This window comes from Phascolarctos cinereus, unplaced genomic scaffold (genome assembly GCF_003287225.1).
Source record: "Phascolarctos cinereus isolate Bilbo 61053 unplaced genomic scaffold, phaCin_HiC Scaffold_5;HRSCAF=322, whole genome shotgun sequence".
NCBI classification, from domain to species: Eukaryota; Metazoa; Chordata; class Mammalia; order Diprotodontia; family Phascolarctidae; genus Phascolarctos; species Phascolarctos cinereus.
The window spans coordinates 318649008-318669879 of record NW_027555958.1 but is presented as its reverse complement, the minus strand read 5'-3'; the positions used below and the strand labels follow the sequence as shown (position 1 = coordinate 318669879).

The following is a 20872-nucleotide window of genomic DNA, read 5'->3' as shown; positions in this document are numbered from 1 at the left end:
TCAGTCTTCAGCTAGGGATTTTTATTATTAATGTAGAACAAATGCTTCTGTAAGATGTAACACCAGGAATAAACTCCATTTTCTATCTGCCTATCCTTTCAAGTTTTTTTCCTGAAATTAATGCATTTTAGGTTGGAGAATGTTTATGGTTTAGGATTTTTTTTAAAGGCTTAATTGTGGGCATAGTAAAAGCTCCAGTGTTTCCAGTGTATGCCTCCTTCCTTCACCTTTTTGCATTAATTTTACAGCAATGAATTTTGCTTCCTTTTAGCACAAGTCCCCCATATTGTTGTGTGGATTTGCATTCCCTTCGTACTGGGGAGATGGTGAAGTCCATTCAGTTCAAGACTCCTATCTATGATCTCCACTGCAACAAACGGTAAGTATTTTTCCAGCTGTTTCCAGCATAACTTAACATATCTTCTGGGGAATGGATAAATCTAGTAATGTCTCTAAACTTTATATAGTATATACTAGCTTCATTGTGAGTCAGGTTCATAAAAAATAAATTACCTAATTAATTTAGGCAAGTTCCTTCTGAATTCTGCCAGATGGGTAACTCTAAAATACTCTTTTATTCTTCACATTAAAGGAAGAATAGGAACTCCTCTGTGATAATGTTTAAATTTAACCATTAGTAATTTTGACCTCATTGTTTTTACATGGATAGAGGTAACGCCAAATTAATCTCCAGTTGTTTCAATAATATCCCCGCTCCCAACCCCAGTATTTTAGATTTTACCATTTGATGAAAGACAAACCCCAATCACAAATAGCTTAAGATCTTCTGTCTTCCATGATACAGTCACATGACAGTAATCACTGCTGTGAAAAAGGGAACAGGTCCTTTGGCAGCTAGGTGGCATAGTAGTTAAGTGCTGGGCCTGGACTTAGAAAAAGCTGAGTTTAAATTTGCCCTTTGACAATTATTCTCTGTTTGACCCTGGGTAAGTCCTATGCCCCAGCTTCCTAAATCATAATATAGGGATAATAATAGCACCTACCTCCCAGGGTTGTTGCGAGGATCAAATGAGATAATATATATTTTTTTGGGTGGAGGGGCACAGTTAGGCAATAGGGTTAAGTGACTTGCCCAGGGTCACACAGCTAGTAAGTGTTATGTGTCTAAGGCCGGATTTGAACTCAGGTCCTCCTGAATCCAGGGCTGGTGGTCTATCCACTGTGCTACCTAGCTACCTCGAGATAATGTTTTTGTATACATTTTTAAAAAGAGACTTCTTTTGTTTCCTATTTTTAAAAAATTTTTATTTTTAGGCAATTGTGATTAAGTGACTTGCCCAGGGTCACACAGCTAGTAAGTGTCAAGTGTTTGGTCTGAGGCCGGATTTGAACTCAGGTCCTCCTGACTCCAAGGACGGTGCTCTATCCACTGCACCACCTAGCTGCTCCCCGAGATAATATTTTTTAAAGGGAATTAGCACAGTACTTGGCACATAGTAAGCTCTTAATAAATATTCCTTCCCACCATTCCCTCCTTTTGTCTCTTCCTCACTTCCTTCTTCCCTTTATTTCTTTCTTCCTTCTTCTCACTTTTCAGGGACTAGTACTAGTTCATTTTCTCTTTCTGCAAATGTCCATCCTTCACTTAAGTTGATGGGCCCAGTGGGCATCTTCAGTATCCAGTGTTCCTTCCTGGATATTGAATAATAATATGATTTTTCTTATCCACAAATATGAAGACAAATACTTTAAAAACTGAAGTTAAACTTACATATTAGCATACATGTTTATACTCAAAGAGATTATTGATAGCATAGAGTATGATATCCATAACCTAGTACAGTAGACATTCAGAGTATTCCATTGTTCATAGTATTTTATTTATCAGAGCTTAATATATCTCTTTTAAAATTTTTTTTACCAGTTTAGATCTTGCCTATTTACCCATTTTAACCAAGGAAAGCATCAATTAAGTAAGAATGAAAAAGAGAAACAGTGCTTTCCATTTGGAAAGTATAAATTATGAGAGGTAACGTGACAACAAATTCTAGAGAATAGCCTTCAAATTGAAATTGGGTTCAAGCCACTCATCCGGCATAGCCTAAAAATTTCTCAGTGCCTTATGTCATTCTTCTATTGTGGAGGAATTGTTAGTCTTCATGAGCGAATCACACTTCCTAATACTATTCCCACCCTTCCCCCCAAAAAAAAGTTAAGAAAAATTCCATAAGATTAAATTCTGTTTTCAGAATAGAAAACTGTTTTAAAGGAGCGTATCACGATCTTCGGGTAGTAGTAATGCCCCTTATTAGTTGTTGAAAAGGGAACAGACACCTTGTGGAAGTCTCTAGATTTAGTTTTCTTCCCCCTAGATTGCTTCAAATTCTAATATTAGCTAAAGGAAGTTAAATTTTCAAAGTGAATATTCTTTGTATTAAATATGAACAATTAGAGTATTCATAAGATTTCCTCTGTACCTTTCACTATTTCGTTCATATTGAAAACAGTCTCAAATTCTACAGTAGAAAATGTTCTCTGCCCCCTTCCATGGTAAATGAATCAATATTGGCCTTTTTCTTAGTATTAATAATTAGTTTCTTTCTACATACCAATTACACCTTGCCTGCTTTCAAACCATTTTGATGTCAGATTTTGTATACTTTAAGTTAGACTTTAAGTTGGAAAAAGTAAGCTTTTCAAGTGGAAGACTTTATTCATTTATGGAACTATTTACCAGTGATGGAAAATAATCCCATAGTTCACCTTTTTGGCTGCCTTGCCACTCATGTATCTTCTCTTTCTGGTTAACTTTCTGGTTAAGCTACATACTGATTTACTACCCTTTATTACCATTGATTTTCCATTCACGCAAAGACTCAACACATTTTCAATTAATTATATGCATATGCCTTATACACTTAATATAATTTAAAAATACTAGAAAAAATGAAATCAGATATAACATCTAGATTTTTGACTGTTTAACTTTTTTCCATACATCTCCATTATTTGCGCAGTGCCTAGCATATAATAGATGCAAAGAAATAAATGCTTATTGATTGATAAAATTAAAAAATACCATAAGGGAAATACTTTCTTTGAGGTTTGTATCTTCTGCCCTTTTTAAACTTGGAGGCATTTCTCTCTCACCAGTATAGCACATATTGTTAAGATTTCAAGTATTTCTCAGTGTGTTATAAATGTAATATATTTTTTGAAAGAATATAATAAATACTAAGATGGTAAGACCAAATTAAATGGTTTTTCCTTACTTTCTATTTGTCCAAAGTGTTTACCTTTCTTGTTGATTCATGTGAAAATTAAAAATATTGTCTGAGATCTTCATTCAAAGATAGGTTTGGTATATTTCCTTCTGTTTTAGAAAGTGGGAGCATTGATTGCGCTCAAATGTTTTTAAAAGGTACAGATTATGAGGCAAAAACAAACCCAGAATGTTATGTCAAAAGGATATGCATTATGCTGATTGTATTCACCTTATTTATTTCCACAAGTTATTAATGATCATATAACTCATGAGTGGCAGGCGGAGGCAGAGTTATGAGTGAGTTATGAAAGGTCATCAGCAAAAAAGAAAAATAAATTATGTATTTGTAGCCAGACCTTTGAATATTTTGTTGATGCCACACTGTCATTTCATATTACATAAAAAGTTAAAAAAAACCAAACCTCTATTAGATTTTAGTCACTCTGAAGGTTGGCAAAGACAAGATGGTATTTTGTGTGAATAGAATCTAACTTGTAAGTACGGTGTCAGTTTTTTATCTCCCTTGTTCATGTTTGTATTGTTCTTTCCAAATGAAGAACAAAGCAGAAGTTGCACTCCTTTTGGATCTTAACATACTTCATTGAACTAATCTCTCCCTAAAAAGAATTATTTTGGAAATGATTATGACTGTTTATCTTTTTTGGCCTCTGAGTATCTTAGTTTTGGCTTCTCACCATTGTTCTTTTTAGTTTTACCTTTATCATCTCAAAGGCTTGAGTCCTTGTATTTATTGAGCTCACTATTTGGTGTTGTTCAAAGAAGGATCTGTCATTTTAACATGTTTTCGGCTGAACCAAACCGAAGCTCCATCTGTCTGTGCTGATTTTCATAGTATGAATAGAGTACTTACACGTTTCATAACTAAAATTATGGTGAGGATTTTTTTTTTTATAGTAAAGGCTTCAGCCCTCAATATTTCTTAATGAAAAACAAACATTTCTAAAATTATAAAATTATATCATCCTGTCACATTTGACTGGATAGACTTTTGTCAGACCACTTGAGATTTCAGTCAAATTTAGGTATGGGGCGACTTTATTGTTGTTATTACTTCATTTTACATTATATTGTTCTCTGAATCGTACAAATCATGGTGAATAGTCTGCCACTTTTTAGCTTCTTTGTGGGTATCTTAATTATGTGGCTGAACAAAATGCCCAACTATCCGTAGATATGTAGCCCTGGAGGAAAATGTTGCCCTAAGTTGCCTGAAATATACAATGAATTTTATAAGAAAATATGGAGATTAATGTAACTATTACTCCATCTTGGTTGAATTCTCATCTATTTAATGTAAAGAGTTGATTCATTTGTGCTGGTTGGCCACTGTCCTCTTGTTTTTTTTTTTTTCTATTGTCCTTGCTCTTGGAAATCCAGCAATCGTTTTAATGACAGTTTTCATAAATCCATTTGATCTTTAATTCCCTGACTCTGAGCTGTCGCAGGAAAAACACTTTTAGAAAATGATGAACAATTGATTGTTAAACTTAGCCATTTGTAATGAAGATGGATTTCACAGAATTATAATCACTGGAAATTCCATTTGGGTAAATAGAATTGAGGGGAGGGCAAAATACGTTTCAGTTAACAGTTGCTCTAATTTTTCTTCTGTGTTAGATTTTTTTCCTTTAACCCACTCCTTTTTTTCCCCTTATGATCTAAGCTTCTTTGTTATATATTTTTCATCTTCCCTTCGATAGGTTTTTGGGGGGGGCACTAGGAAAGGAGCTGTAGCTTCAGACTCAGCATTCTTTTGAATTACAATGTCATCAACAGTTGGATTGGTGACTTGATTTCTTCAGAATTTTTTCAGCATGCGTGATATAACTATGAAATTAATTTGTAGAATTGCAGTATCAAAATGACTATTTGCTCTTGGTTTTTTCACTCTGGTTTTCTTTTCTATTTTAGAATCCTCGTCGTAGTCTTGCAAGAGAAAATTGCCGCCTTTGATAGCTGCACTTTCACAAAAAAGTTCTTTGTTACAAGTATGTACATATTTGTTTTAATTTACTGTCTGTAACATTTATTTGCATTCATGCTGCACACCTGCTATAGTCAAAATAATAGTTTACATCAGTTACCTAACCTTTTGTATGTATTGTTATCATGTTTGATAGGTCTCTACTCTCATTTTCCTACAAATCCCCTTAGAAATCCTTATGTTTAATACAGTAACTTTGAAGACAAATACTCAGCTGTACATTCTATATTTTGTTGGGCAAGTTTGCTATTTTGTTGCTGTAAGTTCTCTCTGTGAAACAGGAGTTCCTAATTATTCATTAGTTATGGCTTCATAATGCTTTTTTATGCTTTAAAACATTTCCAATTAGTTGGTATTTATTCAGTTAATATGGCATTCTTACAGAGGAGATAGCTGAATCATACAGAAGCAAGGGAGTGGAGTCTCATAGACATGAAGCCCTTTGCATGAGGTACTGATTGAGGTGGGGGTAGAGTCATGATTCATGCTTAAGGAGCTGCAACTCAGTTCCTTTAAGGATGCCACATAGTTTGTGGTAGAAAAGGCTGTCTGAAAATGGGATTTGTTCTCTACAATAAATTACATAAATTTAAAAACAAAAAAGAATTTTCCAGCCCTATCACACTTCTGGTTTATATATATATATATGTATTTTTTGCTTCTTGTATTAAATTCTTTTGGACCCTCCCATTGCTTCTGTTGAATTAAATATCCAATGGATCATAGATGGACTAAGTGGAGTTTTCGGCCTTTTGCTGATGTATGTGTAGCTGCTCATGGATGCCTTGCAATAGATACACTTGTGCATTTTTTGTAATATTTTTCGCTGTGGTGTCAGAGTAGGTTTTCCTGTAACTGCTTGCATGCTCTGGTAGAGCAAAACTGAAGATGAATTCAATCTTGAATTTGTCATTCTATTCCTTGCCCCATCATATCACTAGTAGAAGCAGAAGGACTGAGAAATGTAATTCAAATTTTTTCTATGCATGTCTTTTTCTTTGATTAATGTGATAATAGACTTCCTTTAGAATTTGGGAGAGTGGATGCTATCATGAATCCGAATAAAATTAGAGCCTTTAATCCATTGTAATATAGGATACTCAATAGAGTGCTGAATTTACAGTCAAGAAGAAATGAGTTCAGATCCTGCTGACTCTTTCTAGGTGTATGACCATGGGACATGTTACTTAACCTTTCCCACCATTGGTTTTCTCATCTGTTGTAAGATTCAAAGGAAAAAATTTAAATAAAGCCTGTTGCAATCTTTGAAGCACAATTTCAATATTAGCTATTTATTGTTTTTTGTTTCCTCACAATTTTTTTCCCTCTAGAGTTGACCAGCCAGTACTGGGTGGATCAGTAGCAGTGGGGTCTTTTGAGAAATTAGATATTAACAGTATAGATAGTTAGGTGCCTCTTTTCACCACTTTATGAAAAACAGCTCAAGGGTATGAGGCACACTTGATGGGTTAAAATGGTGTTGAATCAGTTCAAGAAATGTTGATCACGTATTTACTGTGGATAAGGTATTGTGAACTTTACCTAGAAATGTAGCAGAGAATATCTTTCATTAGGAGTTGTATAATCTTGTTGAGTTCTTATACTCTCTTTACTAGCACCATCTTTGCACAAGGACCAGCATATTCCATGAGTAACTTTATATGCTGTATGGCTTGATAAAATTTGGATCTTTCTCAATATCTCAGTTCTTTGCCCAAGTGACCTAACTGATCACAATTTATTGTAACTGTTGATAAATTAATATATTACTTTCATATTTATATGACCATATATTAATTTTCTGGAAATTATTGGGTGAACTGCTGAAAGGTCTTTCCTTTATTCCTCATTTTATCACCCACATTATGGCAGAGGAGCATATCAGGGCATCATGAGAATTGTTCCACTTGCTGCACTTCCCTACTTTTTCCTTCTTACCGAGCTGTAGGGTGAAGGCCAGTGGCTCGAAAAGCAGGGAAATCCAACTACTAGGGTTTCCTGAGCTTTTGCTGCAAGACCCTATCAATAGCATTCAGCTTAGGGAATCAAATATGTCTCTCTTAGCTTCTGAGAAAGAGACAGGCTGCCCAATTCCTGCTCTGTCACCACCATAAATTTATACCTACATCCCACATGTCCTGGTAGTGGTATTTTTTTCTTTTCTCTGAGCCCATCCCAAAACAAACAAGTATAGAGCTGCTTCTTTTGAAAGCTTTTATGGTATGAACTTTGAGAGCAAAATCAAATTCCCGAGTTTTCACCATTCAGTTTCTAATGTGAATAGCTATGGTTTTGGATTTTTGTGGGGGGGGGGAATGTAGGGATGGGGTGGTGGTACATCCAGAGAATATTCAGGTTTTAGAAACCATGGTCAAGATGAACTCTGGGGAGGTAATATTAAAGTTACCAATAGGTGTCAGTTTCTCCCTTTGCTAGGAATATTCTACAGGAATGTTTACCAGACAGAGGAGACAGTGGATTACACACTTAATGGAAGGAGTTGGTTTTTAAATTATGTTTATTACATAATTTACTTTTGGACTTTTTTAGGGCTAGGTCATAGTCATCAGTAATAGTACCAGATTAAAATAGAATAAACTTAGTTGTAGGTTATAGTCTAAAGTGAAATAGATTTGGATCTAATTTCAAAGAAAGGCCATGCAAATATGCAGTAAGACCTAATTTGTATTAAAATTTTCGAATAAGAATAAAACTATCACATTACCTTTTTTTGGTGAAGAAAAACACAAATTGTGTATGCTGATGATTTCAAAATTTTGGAGAGTCACAATGAACATAATATTGGGAGTCTTTTTACTTCTTTTATCCATATACACTTTTAGAGGGGTACAACTGATAGATTTAACACAATTTATATTATTTTGCCTTCTCATAGAACTCTTAAAGAATGAAGCCAGATTCTTGTTTAAAAAACCTTAGGTAATAGCAAAATAACTTTTAAAAAATTGCCAATATAATAAGATAATAAAATTATTGATTTTGGATTTTTTCCCCTAGTGTAAGCTTTTAGGAAGTTTCCTTTTTGTAGTTACATTTTTACCTGCTTCCCCATGAAATACAGTTTTGTTCCCGTCCTTCTGTGACAGTCTGAGGTCTGAGTCACCAGGACTTCAATTTCCTTCATCTTCCAAATTCCAAGAAGAAAAGGTAGAAGAAAGGATGTATTTGAAAAAATTTGATAGAGTTAAGCACAGAACATATTGCCTGCCTCTCAAAGAAAATAATGATAAATCATTTACACTGTCCAAGGATTCCAACAACCTCATTTCTCACATTTGTTAACTTTAAATACTTGTTGTGCTGGGAATCAGCATGAAAGCCTTTAAGCTTTAAGTTATGAAGTGGCTATTTGTGTTTTTAAATTGCTCTTTCATTGTAGTATTTTCTCTTGCTTTTTTTTTCTTCACCTCAAAATGGTTAACTGCATACCAGACCCTGGAAATCTTTTCTGTTTAGATGAGCCTTTGTTTATCTGGTAAATGTGTAATTGTGTTTTTGCAGCACATGTCCAGGGTATTTTATTATTATTTTTGTTTAGCACAGCAGTGTCATTCCAGGTGTAGGCCTCGCCTATGGTGGTAAGGCATATAGAATTAATGTGGACAAGTAGTCTCTGAATGTGAAGATAAAACCTTTTTTTTTGTTTGTTTATCCATCAGTTCAAATGGACAGCTATTTTTCTTCAACACCTGTCAGCAGAGCCAAGGCAGACTATCAAATTGTGTAGTGTTCACAACTGTCTGTTTCCACTAGCATTCCAACCTTCTCCTTCCTAACAACCCGGGTACTGTGGCCAAGGGAAGGCTTGCGTCATGGAAGAAGAGGAGAGCTGGTCCAAAAATGGCTGAGACTTGGCTGTTTGGAACAGTTTTTTCCAAAAGTCTCTCTTTCCAGAACTCCTTGAATTCATATTAAAAACAGGTCACCACTGTAAACAGTAGGTCTATGTGGGAAGGTGAATCCTTACACTTGGGCCTTACTACCTTTCAAATTTGCTTTGGTGGCCTTCACCTCCAGTTAGGAAAGGAGGTGTCTGGGTTGGTCCTCAGATTCTTTAGCTTAAAGAAAGCTCATGTCCTGAAGTGGTACAGTGTGCTTAGTACATTTTTTCCTTAGATTTAAGTGGCGTAACATTTTTTTCTTCAAACTTAAAAGCACTGAGCGTTTCCCCAAAATACTTAAGAGAATTGAGGTTCCTACTGTGAAGAGGTATGTTTTCTTCCATACAGTAACAAATGTGTTTCTGTGTCAGTAAGAAACAGTGTGTTTTTGACCCCCTTCTCTCCAAAGTTACAAATTCCTGGTGGAAGTCATTCCCAAAATGGCTGTGTAAGACAAAGGGAAGCATGGGGGGCATGGTGCCTTAGTGTCCTTGGTCCTTGATCAGGTCCCACAGAGATAAGCCTCCCTTTTAAAGCCCCCTGCCTAGGAAGTCTCATAGCAACGTCGATTCTGTCCTGGCTGTCTAGCCTGAAGCTGCTGTCTTTCAGAGACAAATACATTTGTTGCAACCTTCTGGCTGTGGTGGATGTTTTGTCAGAAGAGGAAGAAAGCATTTTATGACAACGACAACAACAAAAAACATCAAAACAACAGTAAGAACAATAGTGCACTTTCATAGGAAGCTTTATATAGTAACCACTGGCAGAAATATTATCCATCTGGCCCCAAATAGACTCTCATTAAGATGAGGAGGAAGATGATTTCTCTTAAAAGTCACTTTAGAGTGACTCAAGGGCATCAAATTGTTTTAAAATAGTCAGTTTGTATGTGCCAGTTTGGTTAGCAAATCTCTCTTGGGTTCTTTGGTTGTCTGATAAAAACTTCCCTAGGCAGGTCTCTTTTTCAAACTAGTACTTTTCAACATAGGGCCTTCTATTTCCTGCAAAATCAGAAACCACAAAGTTTGTGAAAATAAAATATGGGGTCAATTTGTTGGCACTCAGCTTGAATGCCCTCTATCTCTCTTTTTAGTTCTCTTAAGACCCCTCCTCCTGCTGTGCATCCTTAAATGTTTCTCTGTTTAGCTTTCTTTTGCTTGTCTTGCTGAGTTTTTTTTTTTTAACAATGGTCTCATTGAATAGTTGAGACAAGTATTGTTTGGGTATTAGCCTCTGCTGTATTCTGTCAGTGGTTCATGGTAGGAAGGAGAGATCTGGAGAGTCAAGAGATCCTCTAGGAATGAAGGGATTTTATAAGTGACAAGCAGCTTATAAAAAATTATTTTGGACCAATTGAAGCCTACTTTAGGGACTTTTGTGTAATGCTTGCCCTGTTAGGATTATCACTTATGCCTTCAGAATAGAGTTTTTACAGCAGCTTTTGTTTGGTCAGATTAGAGTTAAAGTTCTTCTAGACTCTCAAGTTATTTGATTGAATAGAGAATGAAATTCCTTTTTTCCAAACTCATATTTTTATAGATGTCTTTTATTTTTTACATCACCAAAATTTGCCCCATTATTCCTCTTCCTCTCCTTTCCAGAGAGCCACCCCATATAATAATGCTTTTTTTTTTTTAAAGAGACAACAGAAGAAAAAAGAAGAAAAATAAGTTTCAGGACTGGGAAGACAATAAAATTTGTGTTAATGAATTTTTAATGCTGAGTAATAGGTTCACAAATGTTGAGTAGTGCTCTGGCAGTACTAATTTCTTAATTTCTTAAGATATTTGCAGAGCAAAAATAAGTCATCTATTTAAAATCAGAGTTCAAAAACTATTAAATCATTATTGATGGTATTTTTTTCTCCTTATGATCATGTTCTGTCAGTGATTATGAGGAACTCCTTTTTCAGTCATTGGTTTAATGGATTTCATTATGTGTAAAGTTGGAGACAGCATGATATGATGAAAAGAGTGCCAGCTCAGAAGAATCAGAGAAGACCTGGATTCTAATCGCAGCCCAGACACTTACTGCTTGTGTGATCTTGGGCAACTTCTTTCTGGAGCTCAGTTTCCTCATCTTTAAAATGAGACATCTGATTCTGTCTGGCTCTAAATTGATGATCCTAGGCTCCTTTATATATGTCATTGTGTGGGATGTGAAGATCCTTACCAATAAATTCTGGAGACTCAGATGTAGCAAAGAGAAAGATTTCTTTCTTAGCTTTCTCAAGAAAGGGCACCCTCCGCCCGCCTAAAATGGCTCTGGTGGAAGAGTGCAAGAGTGTGCTCAGCAAAGTAAGATTATATAGACTCCTAACCGCACCTCCCCCTCCCTAGCCCCCTTCCTCTCAGCTCATTGGTGCAAACCTTGAGGGCACAATCTATTCCCTGAAATCTACCCAGCAACAGAGAACAAAAACAGTTTCACAAACTTGCCTGGAGACAAGGAAAAGTGGGAAGTTTTGCAAGAACAAGCAGTTCAGGTTGGGGGTAGGACAATTATTTTTGCTTGCTTAAAAAAAACAGGGTCTGAGCGGGGGAGGGTTTTGAAAACAATACAAGGACTATTAACAGGAACTATTGACTGTTTGAGGAGCCTTCTGAGAGATCATCTCTCACATCATCTTTCCAGGTACTCTAGGATAATGATGGATAAGACTGAGCCCCTATCTGTGAGTTTACAGAGAAGACACATCAAAAATAGTGATAGTGAAAGGTAAAATAGAACCAATACTGTAAGGGTAGTTCCAAATCCCAAAAGGAATTCAAGAAAGGGAGAGCTCCCTTTTGGCTGAGGTCAGTAACAAACCTTTTCCTGATAGTTGGAATATGAATTGCATTGTACTTGTGTGGGCAGAGAGAGTTGAGAGAGCATAGCGATGAGAGCACAGATGGATGACATCCTGTGGAATAGGGCAAGGTAATCACAAATTCATTGTCTTTGCAAAATGATGATCTTCCCCATTTGGCTAGCTATTTAAATGGATTATCCAGTTTAAAAGGTGGGTTGGTACCAGACTTAGGGTGATCAGTATAAAGGTAAAAGATCTAGACTTATTGTGGTAAGTCAGAAGTTTGGAGGAGGGAGTGATGTTATCAGAGTAATTTAGTAACATTGATCAGATGACAAGTTAAAGGTTGGATTGGAGGCTGGAGAGACTACCAGAGCCAAAAAAGGTTTAATCAGATTAGTGGGAAGATAAGGAGGAAATGCAAATCAGAAATATCTCTGAAGTCTTTTCTTGTTCTAAAAGTTCTAGTCTGCATTTTTGAAGTGTAATTGATAGGACGACCTCCGATTTGCCAAGAGGGAGATTGGAGAATCAAGATTAGTACAAGATTTTGTGCTGAAGAATAGTTGTCATCAGTAGAGATAGGGAAATCTAAAAGAACCAACTTTTGGGGAAATTTGCTGAGTTTTATTTTGATTTTGTTGAGTTTGATGAACTGATGGGTTGTATGAGAGTAGATGTCTTAGATATTTGGAAATGGTAGGCCTTATGAATGAAATCTGAGTTTGGAAAAAAGGGATTTCATTCTCTATTCAGTCAGATAACTTGAGAGTCTAGAAGAACTGTAACTCTGACCAAACAAAGTTGCCGTAAAAACCCTATTCTGAAGGCATAAGTGATAATCCTAATAGGGCAAGGATTACTCAGAAGTCCCTTCAGTAGGCTTCAAGACAGTTGGTCTAAAATGATTTTTTGTAAGCTGCTTACCACTTATAAAATCCCTGACTTCATTCCTAGGGTATCTGTTGACTCTCCAGATCTCTCCTTCCTACCATGAACTACTGACAGAATACAGCAGAGGCTAATACCCAAGTCTAGTCTTCTAAGACTAGAAATTTTGGAATCAGCTGCATAGAGGTAATAATTGAAGTCTTAGCAGGGAGAGCAGCAATGGGAAGTAACTGTGCATTAGTATGTCCACTCATGCTGGGAGCTTTGAGCAACCAGTTTTATTTAGCCAGTGAGAATGATGCAGTCAGTACTGGTATATTTGAGACTCATTTTGATTAAACTGGAGGTGCAGAGTGATCAGGTACAGAAAACAAATGGATCAGTTAGGTAGGATTACGGTTGTGTTAAGATTGCTTAATTGCAATTTTTGTGTACCTCAGTGTTTTCTCTTCTGTGATTGTGCATATGTCTTGCTGACAAAGCACCTATTCCAGCAGGGATTTGATGTCCTAAATGTTTCTCTTGCATATTTAGTATTATTGTCTGTGATGATTTTGTGCTTCTGTGGTTCAGATAAAGGTACAAATCTGATAGGTGCCTTTTGAGAGGGGAGCTCTGTCCTTTGAAAGGTACCTCAATTGCTGGTAGTATAACACTAGCTATGGGAGTAGATAGGATCTCGAGGAGAGAGTATAGAGAATAGAGGAGCTAGATAAGGATAGAGTCTTGGGTTGCAACTTCAGTTCAGGGATGGAAATAGGGAGCTCTTTTCCCTTGGATTTTTAGTGGCAGTGAATCTCATTTATAGTGCCCCAATCAGTCTTGTCCATTTTTCATGGCATTAAACTATTTGTAGTGCCCCAGTCAGTCTTGTCCATTTTTCATGGCATTAAACATAAGCCTTTTTAGATTTTAACTCTTTTGGTCAAAAAACAGCCTTGCCTGTGGGACATTATGTTGATGCAATTGATGATTCTCAGTGAACAACGACCTTTATAAAGAGATCCATCGACTGCTCTGAATTCTATTGCGGTTTCAGTAGAATTATAATCAACAGCTCTGCAGCACTCGTTCTTAAGGCCACAGAATAACACTGATCCTGTTTAATTTGGAAAATGTATTGTGTTCCTCTACCCTTCCTCAAATCTCACTCTCAATCTCTGCCCTTGTATGTGTGTGTGTGTGTGGGGGGGTATGCTTAACCCAATATTTGGCCAAAATCTCAGGTTCATAAACCATTTTTTCTAAGCATTCTTATGTAGGTGCAAGTTGCATACACCCATGGTAGTATGTACCATAATGGCACTAGTGACAGACAGATAATTGACCTTGGTATCATGCAGGACATTGGCATGTTGATTGTATAACCAAAAGAGGAATCTTGCCACATATTTCATACTTTTACAAACAGGTATTGGTGGTCTGCCAGTGGGGTTGTGACAAGACCCAGCCTTCTTTGAGGAGTCCTTATAGAGTGACAATAAACAGTCTAATTACACAGCGTAATCAGAATCATTAGATTATCAGACTGTATGAAATAGTTTGAAAAGCTGCTGTTCAACACAATTCTAAACTCCTGAGGTGTGTGTGTATGTGAATACAATACTTGGATTGTAAGAGAAGTAGGGACAGCTCTGCTCATCAGTGTAGCTATCTTGGCATTTTGTGCCAGGTAGGGGAGGGAAAAAGTAGAGAGATCTGATAGGGACTTGGGAAAGGAAGACAGACAATATGATCCGAAAGGAGACACTTTTGTCAGTGATGACATAGAAAGGGTGGACAGGAGCAGCTTACTGATGTTGCTCTTTTACTGGGAACTGAAAACCCAAGTAAGATGACGAAAACAAAAGGCAAAAGCTGATCGATGACATTAGCACAAATTTTCAGAGCCTCTTCAATGGGTGTAGATATGGAGCCTCAAATGAGCAGGTGCATGATTGTGGACCTCCTGGGTTAGCCTGTGTACTTACCTTGAAGAAATTTATGTTTGTTATATGGCATTTCCTTTTTAAAACTTTGATTTTGATGCACACTAAAAAGAAACCATTAAATAGCAGTTAGATTTAAATTATTCATCAATGATTCACATCTGTTTTACAGGATCCATTTTTCCATTTGATTTGTACCAGGAAGATATATGTACAGGCACACACATACTTGTGTATGTTCATTGGCACATAGACAGATGTATATACTCATGCTATAAATAATCACTTCACATTAATTACCTCTAAGTTACAGGTGTCAAATATTTTAGCTCTTTCCTTTCATTGTTGCTAGTCTTGTTCCTGTCTTATGCTCAATCAGAAGGAAGTCTTAATTGTAAGGTTCAGTTTGGATAATTGAGGGTTTTGTTTTTCCATTTCAAGGTAAGAAAGAATCCCTTTGCTTTTTGAGTGCAGGTAGAAGAATTTTGCAGCCTTAGTGAGAAGCTTTTGGTCTATTCCCTGTCAGAAGTTCACCCAGATTATCTTATTGAGATTCCTATACCCATATACAAGAACGTGGTGGCTTTTAGGCATGTAAGTCACTTTATCAGTTCTGTTTAGATTTAGTCTAAGTCAATAGGCATTTACTAAGTGCCTTCTATATGAAAGGCACTATGTTTAGTGCAAGGTTATGATTAAAATGACCAAGAACAGTTGAGAATGGAGCGATAGCCTTCTGGAAGATATGCACATTTTCCGAATCCAGGGAAGCGTCACTTTATTGTCAACAACTCCGAAGTCTGTTAAAATTTGATGTTAGGATTTTCCTTATTATTTACTATTATAGTTTAATCTGTAGTTAACCTTGAAGTGGCAAGGATTTTGGTTTGCTCATATTTCCAGGGATTTCAGGGAAGCCAATCAAGGCCTACCAGGCTACAGTGTCTAAAATAATGACAATATAATAGATATATTTTACATAATGTACAATTCAGGGAAATAAGTTTTGGCTAGCTTTTTCTGTAGCACTACAAGACTAAGAGATTGAAACACTTGTTAATGATAGATAATATTTGATGGTGACCAGTTTTGAGATGTGTCTTCTCTAGATCTACAGGTTAGATCAAAATTGAGCTTGTCCTTTTACTTCTACATTCCTCATCTGCAGACTTCAGTGAGCGTTTTGTAGAATATCAGACATAACTATAGAGCCATTTTCCTGCCAAGATTCCTTGCACTCTCTACTCTGCTTCTCCCCCTTCACAAGTTTTACCAATTTGCTTTTTTTTTTTCTCAGAAGTTTTGTTTTGTTTTGTTTTCTTTTTTGGTCTGGGCTTTTGGCTCTACTACAACTTTTTTTTTTTTTGGTGAGGCAGTTGAGGTTAAGTGACTTGCCCAGAGTCACACAGCTAGTGAGTGTTTTGTGCCTGAGGCCGGATTTGAACTCAGGTCCTCCTGACTCCAAGGCCATTGCTCTATCTACTGTCACCTAGCTGCCTCCTCTACCAAAACTTTTAAGGTGATCTTTTCTATAGAATTAGAGATGCCCATTTTGAAGGTGGCCACATCTTAATATTTTGTTTCCTGTCTTCAGAATTTTTGAGGTTGCTTGGTGATAGTGCTGAATAATTCAAAGTTGCTTATTTGCAGATCTTAGCTTCTGTAGCTCCTGTCACACAGATTTTTAGCCTTATGGAATAATATTTAAAATGTAATAGAAAGATCATTTTTGTTTTAATTAATATAAAGAAAACAAAGTGTAAGGTCTATTAAATGGCCATCACATCTATTAAAGTTTTAAAAAATTCAAACCAAATACAAATAAAAAAAAATGCACATGAGAATCAAAATCTGTCCACAATCAGATTTTCTTTTGAAATAATTATATTGATTGAATTTTCTGATTTTGATTACCCTTAATTCTTAAAATGCATTTTCTGAATCTTAACAAAATACAATACTTAAATTCCTCTTGAGAAATAAAAGTTGAAAATTTAGAGAATGAATAGACTCTGTTCTTTGAGAAGTAAAAAGCACGCACAGCCTATTCAGAAGGAAAATTTACCCTTCAATAAACTTTTATATGATACTCTTTGTATGACACAAATGGAGTAATTTGGTTTAGTGAGATATCCTTTTTGAAATAGTTTCCCAGGAACCTACTTGGGATACAGTATACGGGGGAAACGCTGATTCTGGGGTTATCAGACCTGAATTCAAATCCTGACTCTGTTTTTTATTGCCAGAATTACCTGGGGCAAGTCAATTCATTTTCCTTAGCCTCAAATTTCCTCATCTGTAAATTAAAGATATTCTAATTTGGCTTTTGAGGTCCTTTCTGTATCTCTATTTATCCTCTATGATCCATTGTTTATAGAGCATGCTTAGCAAAAAATTGCCTTTGTAAATAACTAATGTAAAGGTACCATGTTCAACATTTACTTTGTTATAAAATGCAAATTCCTGCTGGCATCACATTTTGCAAAGTGATCTGGCCCAGTTGAGTAGACTGCGGGTGAGTGCCCTTAGAGGAAACAATAAGACCAAGTGCTACCAAGAGGCATTTAAATCAGTTTGTGTCAGATATGCTTATGTTCCGTATTTCACCTCTTGAGAAGGGCCAACTTTCCAAAAGGACTCCCATCTGAAATTGGAATGTGTTCTAGTGCCTTGTTAAGTACTTGCATGATTGCCTATGCTTTTGGAAGGACTTTCACTTATGCTCTTCTCTTGGATGACCTCTCTACAGCTTCATTTAAACTTGGAAACTTTGGTCCTTCGAAGAGCTAGCCCTACCTTCTCACTCTGCTAGTGTTCATTATAAACACATTAGAATTATGCCCAAGACTGCATAAGATCTGTTTTTTCTTCAGTTGTTTTCAAAGTTTAGTAGAGGTAAAAGTTAATCTTTTGCAGGGTCACGCTTGTAAGGATTGGATAATGAAGTGAGCACAGGTCACATTGTCAGCCCTTTCTTTTGCTGAGTGGCTGCTGTTCTGCTGACTCCAGTGCTAAGTGGGGTTTTTTGGAGAGCAAGAAAACAATTTGCTTTTCATTCCAACATTGTACAGCCCTGAGGTACACTGTTTTTCCAGTTAAGCAGCCCCAAAAGTGGAAATGGAAAATGGTAAATTGCACTTGGCTTTTCAGGGACTTTTTGCAGTAGAACAGAATTTATTAAGCATTTTTTGACATTTAAGAAAGTTAAGGTCATTCATTATCAGACTATATTGAAAGTAGGAGATATACTAACTACTTAAATGTGGGTGGTTCCTTTTAATGTAATGATAGAATCCCCTGAAAACAAATTTTATAATAAATGCCATCTCCTCACAAATTATTTATAAAGCTCATCCTGACCATTAAAAAGTACTATATTTTATACTATAGTAGAATGGGGCAGGCATTGATCTTATGATTTCTCTGGTTAAGTGAACCCTAGGATGAGGAAACACCTTCTACACCTTTTTTGCCTAGAGAATTGAGATGTTAAATGACTTGTCTAGGGTCACATAGCCAGTGTATATCCAAAGTGGGATTTCAACCCAGATCTTCCTAGCCTTGAGGCAAACTCTCTTTGTATTGTCATGCTGCCTCTCACATTTTCCATACTAGAAATAGTTTTCTTTTTTAAACAGACGCATATCTATATCAACCCTAATTTTTCTAACCCAAAAAATTGTTGATGAAAGAATTTTGTACATCAAAAGAACACTGGGTTCTAGATGTCAAGAGACTGGAATTCTTGTCTTGACTAACCTACTAATTAGATCTGTGAGTTTCACTTGTCTAGGTTTTATTTTCTCATTTTAAAAATGAGATTGTTGGATTAAATTAGATCCCTTTTATGTTTTCTTGAAGTCCAGCTCCTTTGCCTCCACATATGATCCATCTCCTATTGTTTCATCTGGTACATTTTCCCCCAAATTCTCTCTTTCCTTTCCTTCTCTCCCTCCCTCATTTTTTCCCATTTTCCTTTCCTCTATTTCTTTTTTCTTTCTTTCTTCCCTTCTTTTTTTCCTTTCCTTCCTTTTTTCTTTATTTTTTAATTATCCTCTTTTTCCTTCCTCCATTCCTCTTTTCTCCTTCTTCCTTGGTGCTAGAATGAAGGTTGCACATAGAGAGGTGTGGCAAGTAGAAGGTTTATCACTTCATTGGAGTCTTCACTAATGAAGAAAGGAATGGAGGATAGTGTCAAGGGATTTTTAGGTGTTGACATGGTGAGAAGAGAAATTTGGTTTCCAATAGTCTCTTTTATTTTTTGGTAAAATATGAGTTTAGTTTCCTTTTCCTAAAGTGCCGATCTGACCATGTCACTTCTCTAACTAATGAATTCCACCAGCTTCTAATTGGCATCAAATATAATTTCCTGCTGGACTGCTTATGCTCAGCGAAGAAGTTTTGGGGAGGGAATGGTGTAGGAGGTTTGAGAAGCAAAGAGAAGAGGTGTTCATTGAAGTAAGAAAATGTTTGTTGCTTGCTTGAATGGGACATACAAAATATATTGTGTACATTTATAAATAATTTAAATTACTTCACTATTAATTAAAAATTAGAATATAAGTTATCCATAGTATGCACAATGGATAGCATATAATAAAAGACTTTAGTTCTCACAAGTTAGATACTTTATGTTTGTTTTTATATGAATGTCATGTTTGTTACTATAAAAATTAACACTAATTTAACTGGGGGTCTGCCTGTCAACCTTACTGATCTGTAACACTTGCTCCAACTTTGAAGTCAGTGAAGCAAATTCAATGAGCAAAATTGCTATACAAAACTTAAACACTTGACTTGGTAGAAGAATTGTAGAGCCATTCTTAGGTGCATTACTATAAGAATAGCAGGTGATAAGAAATTTAGCATGTTATATAGGAAAATATATTGGCTTTTGAGTCAAAGAATATGGGTTTTAATCCCATCTCTGCCACTTACTACCTGTTTGACCTTGGTCAAATCATGTGACTTCTGTAGTTCTCAGTTTCCCCATTTCTGTAGTTAGGGGATTGGGTTAGAGTAGGGGTGGCCCTCTAGGTCCTCAGGTGTGGCCTTTTGACTGAATCCAAACGTTAAGGAACAAATCCCCTTAGTAAAAGTATTTGTTCTATAAAACTTGGACTCAGTCAAAAGTCTGAACCAAGGACCTAGAAGACTACATGTATCCTTGAGGCCACAGGTTCCCCACACCTGGGTTAGAGGATCTCTAAGGTGATTCTATAGAAAACTAATTATTGAAGGAAAATTAAAATTATAAAATTCAGATAGAATTATTAAAATATTAGCATTCTGTGGTTCTTTTGGAACAAATAACCTTTTGCATCTCAGCAGCCTCTACAGCTGGCATTTGGTTGCAGTGCTGTATAGGTATTTAACATCTATAATCTGAAAATGAGTCAACATAGAAAGGTTTATGTAAGGTTAGGAAAGTATGAAATAAAGAGTTTTATGAAAGTTGATTATTTTTATTTCTAAAATTTTTTTTTGCATTGCTTTGATTTCTCCCTTTATCCCTTTTCCAGAGACCAATTTTACATAACAAGTAATTTTTTTAAAGAAAAAGAAGAGAAAAACCATAAAAATGACTCAATATATGGGGGGAAAAAACCATGAGAATATATGCAGATTTACTTCTTGTAGACCCCCTACCTCTAGAATGAACTGCCCAAAGGTGTCTTCTCATATTTGTTCTTTGGGACCAAGCTTGTTCTTTGTAATTTTCAACAAATATCTAATTTTTGGTGGTGATCTTTCCATTTCCAGTGTTCTATTCATTGTGGACATCGTTTTCTTGGCTCTGCTTACTTCCCCTTTCATCGTGTCATATAAGTCTCTTCATACTTTTACCATCACATATGGTAGTTAAGAGATAATTAGTGACTCTGGAGAGAGCAATTTGAGTTGAGTGAGGACAGTTGCCAGATCACAAAGGGTCTTGGGGTGAGTGAGAGGAAATTAATTTTAGGTAGTAGTGTAGACAGCTTTTTCATGGACTTTGCCTGAGGAAGGGAGAAAAGATAAAATGCTATAGCTTTAGGGGAATGTTGTTGTAAAGGTTTTTGAAGGTTGAAGGAAATTTGGGCACATTTGAAAGCTGCAGATTAGAGAGGGAGAGGATGAGAGAAA

General features: G+C 36.1%; 1 protein-coding gene across 1 annotated transcript in view; it reads left to right on the top strand.

The window, feature by feature from the left end:
• Positions 1-20872, top strand: part of BCAS3 (BCAS3 microtubule associated cell migration factor) — a 766782-nt gene that overhangs the window by 156568 nt on the left and 589342 nt on the right. The window contains 2 exon segments of the mRNA XM_078156106.1: positions 272-379; positions 5159-5235. Coding sequence (XP_078012232.1) covers positions 272-379; positions 5159-5235 — 185 coding nt within the window.